The sequence below is a fragment of the Geospiza fortis genome, unplaced genomic scaffold (assembly GCF_000277835.1).
Source record: "Geospiza fortis unplaced genomic scaffold, GeoFor_1.0 scaffold85, whole genome shotgun sequence".
Lineage (NCBI taxonomy): Eukaryota > Metazoa > Chordata > Aves > Passeriformes > Thraupidae > Geospiza > Geospiza fortis.
The window spans coordinates 1,225,820-1,237,220 of NW_005054358.1; the positions used below are offsets into that span (position 1 = coordinate 1,225,820).

Consider the following 11,401-nt stretch of genomic DNA (forward strand, 5'->3'; position numbering starts at 1 on the left):
CAGCTCCGGGGAGTTCAGCCAAGTCTTACAGTGGTAGCAGAGCCCATTTGCACCACATCCCTGACACTGACATCTGACACTGGGGACAGGGAGCTGGACCACAACAGCCACGCTGTCCCCAGAGCTCCTCCTGCCCTGACTCTGGCAGGAAAGGCCCGCTGGGAGCAGGGCTGGACTATCACAGCTGCATCCCTCATGGATGTCTCTTCCTCCATCTCCAGAAGCAGATGCTGCATTTGCTCAAGTCCCCCAGAAACCAAGAGCTTTGCTCCAAAACCAGCTCTGAAAGCAGCAGTGCCAACACAGCCCCTGCAGGGCTCAGACTCCTGGCCTGACACCATCCTCCCTGGGGGCACTGCCAGGGGCACTGCCAGCTCTGCAGAGCCTGGCCCTGAGCCACAGGGACCTTCCTGCCCTTAGTGCTGCCCTGCCCAGGCAGAGCTCAGGGGGGCCTTGAAAAACAGGAGGCACCACCCCAAAGCCCCAAATCTGCCTGATCTCTGCACAGCTTGAAGGTTGCCACTGGTGGTACCCACGGAGGCTCCTGAGGAGCTGCTCTGTGCTTGGACAGTGTCCCTTTTCCTGGCTCCAGCACACAGGTGGCACATGGCACAGCTCTCCTGGCACCAAGGCTGTGCTGGCCCTTTGTTCCCATCCCACAGCAAAGCCCACATCCCCTCGGCCAGACTGTGGCCACAGCAAAATGAGCTGCCTCTTGCTGAGCTGCAGCAGTTTTGAAGGCTCTGCAAATCAGATTCCTGGCCAGGCTGATATTTCCAGCTTAATTTGTCTGTTCACAGAGCACAGACACTGGGTTTTTTCCCTAAATAGCCCTAGTATCAAATGACTGGTAAGCCAAGCTAATGGATCAGCTCTCCCTTGCAAGAAGCAGCTGATTTTCCCAGCTCCTGTCTCCCACTGCTCTGGCATCCCCAGAGAGGGCTGTCCTGACAAACCAGCCTGGACACAGCCCCAGCTGCAGCTCTCCCAGGTCAGGCTCCTGCCCAGCCCTGTGTGCCCACCCTGCCCCAAGCACCCTCCCCTGTCCCCTCAGGATCTCCTTCCCCCCTGCTCCTTCTTGCATTTCACACCAGATTTGATTTAAAATTGCATCCTGGGCTCTTTACACCTTGCTGGGATGTCAATGATGCTATAAACTCAATTTACAGTGCCTGGTAGTTGCTGTCACACTCCTTTTCTCCCGCCTGGCCCCACACCCCAGCAGTGGGATTTCCATCAGCTTTGGCAAGCCAAGATAAACCCCCTTTGTCACAACTTTGGAGGGCCCATAATGATTCTTCACAGCACCCTCTTGGCTACTGAGGCACAGAAAAGCTTTTGAAAGAGATGTGATATGTTCTGGAGCAGTTTTTCACCTGTCCAGTGGCCAGGCTCCTTCCACAGCTCGGGGAGCAGAGGCTCCAGGCTTTGCTGTGAGCACAGCCCCACGCCCTGCCATGAACAGTCTGGGCAAACAGCACCATGTCCTGAAAGCCCCAGGAGCCCAGAGCTCCTGCCATGACGGAGCCCCACCAAGATGTCCCTTTGAGATGCTCAGATTGGAAATGTCCCTGCACAGCTCCACCCTGGATGACCCCAGCCCGTGGCAGGGTCACAGCCAGCCCAGCACAGAGTCATGCCAAGGATCAGTGGGTTCCAGCAGGGCCCCGTGCCCGGGCAGTGCCAGCTGGGTGCCCCAGGGCCAGCAGAGGTGGCTGAGCTGTCACCTGTGTGCATCAGCAGCCTGGGGTGCCCGCAGAGCGGGAGCTTGGGCTGGTAACGAGGTTCTCAGGCTTTGTGCGCTGCTGTTGCTATTTTAGTCCGCCTGAAACGTGCAGGAAAAGGAATCCAGAGACTGTGTCTCCTGCGGAGCTGTTTGTGCTGACCCACCCCACACGGGGACAGCCACCCGCCCTGGGCCTGCAGGGGACAGAGACCCACACGGGGACAGCCACCCGCCCTGGGCCTGCAGGGGAAAGAGACCCACACGGGGACAGCCACCCGCCCTGGGCCTGCAGGGGACAGAGACCCACACGGGGACAGCCACCAACACGGGGACAGCCACCCACACAGGGACAGGGCCCACAAAGGGACAGGCACCCACACGGGGACAGGCACCAACACAGGGACAGGCACCCGCCCTGGGCTGGCAGGGGACAGGGCCCACACGGGGACAGGCACCCACACAGGGACAGGGCCCACAAGGGGACAGGAGCTGCTCCACCACCCTGCATCAGCCAAGGGAGGGATCCGGGCATTTTACCCCCGAAATCCCCATCTGCAGCACTTAAAGTTCCTCAAACACCCAGCACATGGGTTTCTCCTCTCCCAGAGCAGTGTCACTCTCCAGGGGTTTCTCCTCTCCCAGAGCAGTGCCACTCTCCAGCAATCCAAACCCCGGGACACAACACGACCCAGCAGAGAGTGCCACAGTCCCACACAGCTCTGTGGGGCAGCCCCAGCCCCAGAGGAGGTGGGTGAGGGTGTTCACTGCACCCACAGAGGGCAGGCAGAGCCTCAGAGCCCTGCTCACACACATTTCTCTGCCAGAGCTGCTGAGACAGTGCTCCCGGGCCAGGCTGGAGCTCCTCAGAGTGGGAAAAGTGCTGGGGCTGCCTCGCTGGGCATGAAAAACAGCACTGCCCAAACGAGCCCTCTGTGCTTTGAGGACATCTGTGGGGTCAGGATCAAGCACCTGAGCCCACCCAAGTGCACAGAAGGGGCAAATCTCTGCCCCACCACTCCCATCACCTCAGCCTTTTCATCAGCACCCAGACATCCCAGCTTGAACCTCTCCCTCTGCTCTCCATCCTGCCCCAGAGGCTCTCAGAGCAGGCTGGCCACGGGGCTGTGGAGCCTCAGCTGCCCAAATATCCAAATGCAGATGCTGGGAGGTGTCAGCCCAGCCTGCCTCAGCTCCAGCCAGCAGATGCAAATACAGCCACTGCTCCCCAGGCAGGGCAGGAAGCTGCAGACACAGCAGTGCCTGAACACAAACTCCCTGCTCACCTGGCAAACAAAGAGCCTCCTGCTCACCCTCCCGGCGGGTTGTGGAGCCTCAGCTGCCCAAATATCCAAATGCAGATGCTGGGAGGTGTCAGCCCAGCCTGCCTCAGCTCCAGCCAGCAGATGCAAATACAGCCACTGCTCCCCAGGCAGGGCAGGAAGCTGCAGACACAGCAGTGCCTGAACACAAACTCCCTGCTCACCTGGCAAACAAAGAGCCTCCTGCTCACCCTCCCGGCAGGAGCGTCCCTGAGCAAAGCCCCCCAGAGGCAGAGCCTGCCGTGCTCCAGGCAGGAATCCCCAGCTCCTGTGGCTCTCTTACCTTGCTCTCCGTAGGAGCCGCTGCTGGATGTTGCTGCTTGGTGATGTTCTCAGCCAGACACCAGCAGATCCTCTTCTTCTGCTCCTGGGAGTAAGCCTCCAAACTTAATAAGCACTCCGACTTCTGACGTAAAGGGAACACAGGCAGGGAGAAGGTCATTAGCTGTGTGTCACAGGCCCTGCAAACTCCTCTGTCCCCACACACCACAGCAGAGCAGGGGACAGCTCTCAGCCCTGTCCTGCACCCTGGGCACAGGAGAGGCAAAGGGACTGGAGATCAGCTCCCTCCAGGGACAGGGAGAGCGCTGCAGGGCTGCTTCCATGAGCAGGAGTGGAGCAGCCCAGGCAGAGCACAGGCAGTCCTGCACCCTGTGCCACTGCAGGGGAAACTGAGGGTGGAAATTGCTCTTTGCCATATGCAAACATTAATGAGGCACCAGAGCATGAACCGGTGAGAACGAGAGCCTTTGGGCTGGGTGGGGCTGGGAGGAAGAGCTCAGGGAAGCTCCAGAGCAGCCTCAATGTCCTGCTCCTCACTGAACACCAGGATGAATCTGGGGATAAACTCCAGAGCCTCCCCATCCTATTCCTCATTTAACATCAGGATAAATTTAGGGATGAACTTCACAGCAGCCTCCCCATCCTGCTCCTCACTGAACACCAGGATGAACTTGGGGATAAACTCCAGAGCAGCCTCCTCATCCTGCTCCTCACTGAACACCAGGATGAATTTAGGGATAAACTTCACAGCATCCTCCCCATCCTGCTCCTCACTGAACACCAGGATGAATCTGGGGGATAAATTCCAGAGCAGCCCCCCATCCTATTCCTTATTTAACATCAGGATGAATTTAAGGATAAACTTCACAGCATCCTCCCCATCCTGCTCCTCACTGAACACCAGGACCAGAATTTGGGGATAAACTCCAGAGCAGCCTCCCCATCCTGCTCCTCACTGAACACCAGGATGAATCTGGGGATAAACTCCAGCCTCCCTGCCCTGTTCCTCACCAGGATGAATGTGGGGATGAAGCTCCAGCTCTGGTCACACACTGTCTGTTAGCAACATGCAGCAAGGAAGGAATTCAGAGAAATTATGAGAAGTCATCCCAGCTGAGCCCACCTCCTCTTGTGCCCTTCCCTGCACACACCTTCTGTTCCTCTTGGACTGGTATCATTTGGGCCAAATCTCACTCACTTAAGGAACTTTCTGACCAAGTCGCCTCAGCAGCTGTCTCCCAGCCCTTCAACTGCTTATCTCTCATGCTAAAAATTAAGCATTATAACATCTGCTGCCTGCTGAGATTTTGCACGTTTCACTTTATAAAGAAATGCCCAAGGTTGGATCATCTCCTTAAGCGGCCAGAGGGGAAGAGGAAAAAAAAAAATCAAAGCACAACTTTAGGACAGACTGCAAAGAAAGGGAAAAGAGTCGTTCACTGAGGGCCATAAAAAAGACTTTTTCTTTCCCCCCAGAATTTCCTTCCAGGAGGGCAGGTCCCCAGTAGCTGGTTTTTCCCAGAAAGGTCAGAGAGAACCTGCAGCTTTGTGACTCCGGAGACATAACACAGCCAGAAGGGGAAATGCTCTTTAGTCACACGATTTAAATCAGTGTTTGCATTGGATGGGAATTCATTCATGTTCCATCCAAAATCCCCTGAAGTGGTAAATAAACCAAGCTCTCACATCACCTCCTGGGAAAGAGGGCTCTGGCTCAGTCCTTTGCCCCTGCAAGGAGACTTCCATGAAGGAGAAAGTTTGAGCTTTCTTATGCCTGGACATCCCCACACTTATTCCTACAGGCTTTAACACTGAAAATTCCTTCTCAGGCTTCCTGAGCACAATGGGAATGAGCAGAGGTTTGGGATTCAGGGACAGGAAGTGGCGGGGCTCCCCCTTGCCTGCAGATCCTGGGTGGCAGTGATGCTCAGAGCATCCCTGGAGTGTCACAGTGAGTTTTTCCCATCCTGGATGTCCTAGTCTCTCCCAGTCCCACACCAGCAGGTCACCAGGCTGCACCACTGTGACACCCACTCATCCCTAGGAAGTCATTCCCACTTTAGAGGGGAGGATGGGCACCCTTTGCTGGGATGGAATCCAGGCTGGCACTTCCCTGCCCCACACTTGTGGTCAGAAGAGAATGAAGCAGGAGCTCAGCAGAGCCCCAGAGCTGTGGGGAGCTGTGAGGAGCCCACCCTGGTGCAGGAATTGCTGCACACTCCCAGCCCTGCCAAGCTCCGGTGGCTCCCCTGGAGCGAGGCTCAAAGCAGTTCCAAGGACATCTCTGTCCCCTGGCTGTGACAGACACGGAGCTCACCTAGCCCTGCCCTGAGCCCCTCCCTGATTCAATTAGAGCCCATCTCTTTGATTGAATTTAGCACTCAGCCACGCTCAGCTCCTGCTGGCTGCTGAGAGCAAAGTGCCCCCTGCTCCCCCGGAGCTGCTGCAGGCTCCCTGACCTCGGCCACCCAGGAGTGGCACAGCCAGGAGAGCACATCTCCCTCTGCTCCAGAACTCAGGGAAAGGCAACCAGCCCAAAGTGTGTGCCAGATACTGTGGGCAAGGCTGAGGGGGGACCTGAACAGCCAAAATTGCATTTATCCAACATGTACATTTCTTATTATCACCACAGTGACATCTAACTTCTCCAATGTACATTTCCCAAGGAAAGAGCTCTGGTTTTCCCTCTCACATTAACCTGCCCTCCCAAAAGCTTTCACTGGACTGGGAAAAGCCCAACCTGCAGGGGCTGAGCACCCACGGCTGCCTCCAAACCCAGGCAAAGCCCTTTGGGATGCAGCCAGGTGAAGGGTTGGGTGTTATTTGAGATAAAACTCGTGTCCCTGGAGCCTGGTCCATGCTGGGCACTGAGCTGCCCACCCAGGGGAGGCTGGGGAGGGGTCAGGGAGCTGTGCCTGCACACGCTGCCCTGTGAGCTGGGAACAGCCTCCTCTGATTGTTTTCCTTCAGGGAGGCTGCTGCTGGCCTGCCAATATTTACAGAGAGAAAACAGGGTTTGATCTCCAGGGCTGGGAAAGGAGGATGCAGATGGTGTGAAGGGGGCCTTTGCCACCAGATAAAGGCACTGACTGAAGTGGCTGCCAGAGGATTTATGCCTGCCTTCCCACAGTGACAAACATGTTATTGCAGGTGCTGTGTGCTCAGGAGCCACTGCTGAGCCAGGGCAGTCCCAGCACCCCACACAGCCCAAGGGAGGGCAGGAGAACACAGCAGGTATTGCAGAGGATGGCCCAAGCCAGCACCAGCCCCGGACAGGCCCTGCCACAGCCAAGGATGATCTGCAGCAAAAGTTCCTTCTGCTCCATGGGAACAGCTCCCCCAGGCTGGGACCCAACCCCACGGCAGCCAGGGACAGGTCTGGCCATGCAGAGCTCCTGCCTACCCCAGCAGACAGCACACAAAGAGGGGTTCTGCACTCTGTAGCCCATAAATTATGAGAGGAGCCCCCAGAGAACGGCAACATCACAGGAGGAGCCCCCAGACCCCACACACGGAGCCCCTGCCTGCAGACACCCCTCTGTGCAGGGCCCCCTGGGGCTCTGTGTGACACTGCAGAGCTGAGACACCACAGGAATGAGGAGCCAGACTGAGTCTGACACCTCTGGTGCCCTGAGCTCAGTGCCCAGCAGAGCCCAGGGCTGTTCTCTCACCACTGTCTGTCCTGGCTGTGGGAGGGACACATTCCCAGGCTGGGACGGAGGGGTCATGTCACACAGTCCCAGGCTGGTTTGAGGTGCAAGGGGCCCTAAAGCCCATCCAGTGCCACCCCTGCCATGGCAGGAACACCTCCCACTGTCCCAGGTGCTCCCAGCCCTGTCCAGCCTGGCCTTGGGCACTGCCAGGGATCCAGGGGCAGCCCCAGCTGCTCTGGCCATCTCCTCCCACAGATGCAGGGATGCCCTGGTGCTCCTTCCCCGGGCTCTGTCCCCAGGGCTGGTGGCAGGGTGCTTTGGGGACAGGCTCCCAGCCCAGCCCTGCCCTCCAAGGCTCAGGTTGGGCCCTGGCCAAAGGCAGCAGAGATCCCAGAGGGGAAGTACCTCGGAAACTGCTCCAGACTACAATGGCTGCAAATCACAGAGCAAACCTTCCCAGGGAGAAACAGCCAGCCCTGGGAATATCCTGTGCACAGAACAGGGCACTGCTGCCTGCTGACTTCATGCTCCACTGACCAAGGGCTGCTGAGAAAGTTCTGTTTGCTCCATGCTGGGGGAGTGGGGGGGACCAGGGCTCTTCCTCTGGGTTTTGGACTGCTGGGCACACTGGTGATGCCCAAAAAACAAACCCTGGCACTAACAGCAGGGGCCCTGCTAGAGCTGGGATGCCCAAAAGGTGCCAGGGGTGCTGCAGGAGAGGATGTGCATGGAGATAACACTGGCAGGACACAGAAATCCCTGCATGGCTCTGCTCTGGGTCTTGTTTTTGGGAGCACTGATGATGGCACAGCCAGGGGATGCCCAGAGGGTGTGGATGCCACATCCCTGGAAGTGTCCAAGGCCAGGCTGGACAGGACCCTGAAAAACCTGACCCAGGGAGAGGCATCCTGGCCATGGCAGGGCTGGCACAAGATGAGCTCTAAGGTCCAACCCAAACCATTCTATTAGTCTGTGGTTCTCTGTTAAACCTCCAGGAGGAAAATCAGCCTGAAGAACCTTTTCCACCCCCTGTGGAGCAGCCAGTGAGGACACAGAGCTGTTTCCCCAGCCCAGGCAGCTGTCCTTAAGTGGCTCATCAGGTAAAAGCTCTCCCAGGAACCCCTGAGAGGAGCCAGGTACTGCAAACACGGCTCTGGCAAACAGAGAGCAGGGCCAGCACCTTCCTGCTCTGCAGACATCCTTTCCTCTCAGGGAAGAGGACAACAGCTCAGAGCTGAGTGGCCTCAGCAGCACCAAGCTCACCCACCCAGGGCCAGCACAGCCCCAGAGCTTTCCCAGAGCTTTCCATGCCTCTTCCCTGGCACAGCCCCATGGGCAGAGAGCTCCAGCCTGTGCAAACAGCCCCAGGGCCCTCTGAAATCCTCACCCCGTGCTGCCTGGGCCTTTTAAAAATCTCTCTAGCACTGTAACTGCACCATATCAACTCTTCTTTTTGCCAAGACCTGGGAAATGACCCCAAAATTAAAGCTGGGGGGAAAAAAACTCATGTTTTTTGGTTATCTCAATACTCAGGGTGAGGCTGAGCTGTGTAAAAATGCACAAAACCAAGAGAGCAGAGTGTCCCTGTTTATCTGCTCCTCCAGCTGGGACAGGAGCACTCCCTGAGCTGGGAGCTGGCAGTGCCCAGGAGCTGCCCTGTGCCCAGCTCTGGGTCATGCCAGCCTGGGCCTTCTGCCATGGTGTCACCCAACATCTGACCCAGAGAAAGCCCCCAGGCCAAGGAGAGGAAGCCCAGGGTCTGTCTGCACAGAGCTGCAGCCTGGCCACCAGCTCCAGAGCCACTGCCATGGGTGTCCCAGCTCCAGGGACATCCCAGGAGACAGCAGGGCCAGGGGGACATTGCCACTGGAACCTGGGGCTGCCATGGCCATGCTGGGTTGGGCAGAGTGGAACATCTCAGCATCTGGGGCAATCTGCACGTGGGCTCATGTCACAGCATCCTCCAGGGGGTTTCTCCACAGGCTGGAACTGCTCTAACCTCGCCTCCCTGCAGCTGCAGCTGGGACTGCTCAGCACCACCCAGAGAAATGCAGGGGCTGGGACCTGAGGGCCTTTGGAGGGGGAAAATGGAAAGCTCAGTTCAGGAATGAGTTAAGCTGCTGCTGTGAGGGTGACATGGCAGAGGGACTCAGGGTCCAGCTCTCAGGGGTGACTCAAGGCTTGAGGAACATCTCCAGCATCCCAGAAATGAGCCATGGAGGAAACAAAGGCAGTGCCAGAGAGCAGGAAAGGATTTTTCATTGGGTAACATCTCCTGGCCACCAGCAGCAGAATGGAGCAAAGGGAGCCCCCCTTCCCCTGAACAGGATGGGAACAGAGGTGCACAGTTCTGTTCTCTCACAATATTCATGTCACAGAAGTGGTGAGAGCAAGGAGGCTCCAGGCTGCCTCTGCCCCAAGTCCTGGGACTGATCCCAGCCCTGCCTGCAGTGCCTCCCCACAGCCCAGGGGATCCTCCCCCTGTGCAGGACAAGCCCATCACACAAATTACAGCCACAAACCCGACAAGCACCTTCTCCTGTCCTCTTGTGAATGAGAGGAAATTGAGATACAATTCCAGCAGAGCACACAACCCATTTCCCACACAAAGGCCTCCACTCCCTTCTCACTGAACAGATTCCCCTCAGCTGTTCACTTGGGCTCCTAGCTTTGATGTCACCCCCAGCCCTGCCCTTTTGCCCTCTCCCTATCACCAAACCATCTGCCCAAGTGCCCTCTAGGTCTGCCCAGACAGTGCCCAAAATGCTCCTTGCAAACTATGCTGATGACATGTCCAGAACAGCCAGCTCCAAAATTACCCAGGTGTTTAAAATCTGCCAGAGTGTCCCTGACACTCGTCCTCTGTGCCATCAGGAAATTGCTTTTCCCAGCATTCAGATTTGCTGTTTGGAGACAGAACCTGGGCTCTCCCTGGCTCCTCCCTTTGGGCCAATGCCACATCCCAAAGGGCACTCAGTGAGCAGAGAACACCTTGGGAAATGAATGCTGCTGTGGAATGAGCTGGGCCATGGATGGAGAGAGGCACAACAGCAAGACTACAGCATTCTGTGATCCATTTGTCCCAAGCATCCCCTTGGGGGCAGCTGAGGGTGGGAACAGAAACAGGAACAGGAGCAGGACCCTGGAGCAGGGATGTGCCCACACAGAGCCAGGCTGCCCAGAGCAGCTGTGGATCCCTGGATCCCTGGCAGTGGCCAAGCCCTGTCCAGTGAGTGCCATCCTTGGCCATGGCAGGGCTGGGACAAGATGATCTTTAAAGTCCCTCCCAAGCCAAACCAGTCTGGGATTCTCTGATGGCCAAGGTGGGGGACAGTGGCATTTCTCTGACGCTTGTCCAGAGGCTCCCCCATGCAGGATGGGCATGTCCAAGGCAAAGCCAGCTCAGGCACAGTCACAGCATCAATTTGCTCAGCTCTGGACGAGTGCTCCCCACAGTAGCAGAAGGAGCTGCTACCCGAAGGATTTTCTGTTTCCCAAGACAAACTCCTGTGTCTGCACATGAAAACTTCCAGAGGAAAAAAAAAGATCAAAATTGCCAGTGCTTTTCAAAGGAAAAGCTTACTGAGCTGTTTGGTTTTAAGTCCATTTGGTCTGAATATGTTGGGCTGGAATCAAACACTTGTAACAATGCATTAAACCCCTGACCTGCAGTTTCCTCTCAGCAGGATATTTCCGGAGCAGGGAAGGGTGTGAATGCAGCCCTGGAGCACACTCACAGCTCCACACAGCTCCCTGAGAGGCTGCCCATTCCCAGCAGGCAGCAAACATTCCCTGCTGACAGCTTGTACACACCCCGTGAGATGTGTGTGTCCTGCAGGGAATGGGGAATGGGGAAAATGCAGACAAACCCCCACACCTCAAATCCTGTGGGGTGCAGAAATGTGGGGTCACACTGAATCCTACACTGGTTTGGGTTTGAAGGGACCTTAAAGCTCATCCCATCCCACCCCCTGCCATGGCAGGGACACCTCCCACTGTCCCAGCCTGCTCCCAGCCCCATCCAACACTTGGGCACTGCCAGGGATCCAGGGGCAGCCACAGCTGCTCTGGGCACCCTGTGCCAGCTCCACCTATTGCAGTGCTCAAATCAGCCAGAGGCTGTCACAGGCAGGGGCTGTTCAGCTTCAAACTGTGCTCTTTGGATTTAAAATCCTGAAAGGAAAGATGCCCAGGCCAGGTCTCAGTGCACTGCCAGGACTTTTTAACATTTCAGCTGGCAAATAGGAAAATTAGAGGAGCTGTAATGGCCATAAACTGAAACACAAAGTGTTCCACCCAACATGAGGAAGAACATTTCTCCATGAGGGTGGCAGAGCTCTGGAACAGCTGCCCGGGGCGGGTGTGGGGTGTCCCTCCCTGGAGACATCCCAAACCCACCTGGACACCTTCCTGTGGCACCT

General features: G+C 56.9%; 1 protein-coding gene across 1 annotated transcript in view; it reads right to left on the bottom strand.

Moving 5' to 3' along the window:
* Positions 1-11,401, bottom strand: part of RGS3 (regulator of G protein signaling 3) — a 62,918-nt gene that overhangs the window by 22,930 nt on the left and 28,587 nt on the right. The window contains exon 10 of the mRNA XM_005423786.2: positions 3,329-3,451. Coding sequence (XP_005423843.1) covers positions 3,329-3,451 — 123 coding nt within the window. The remainder of the gene's footprint in view (positions 1-3,328; positions 3,452-11,401) is intronic.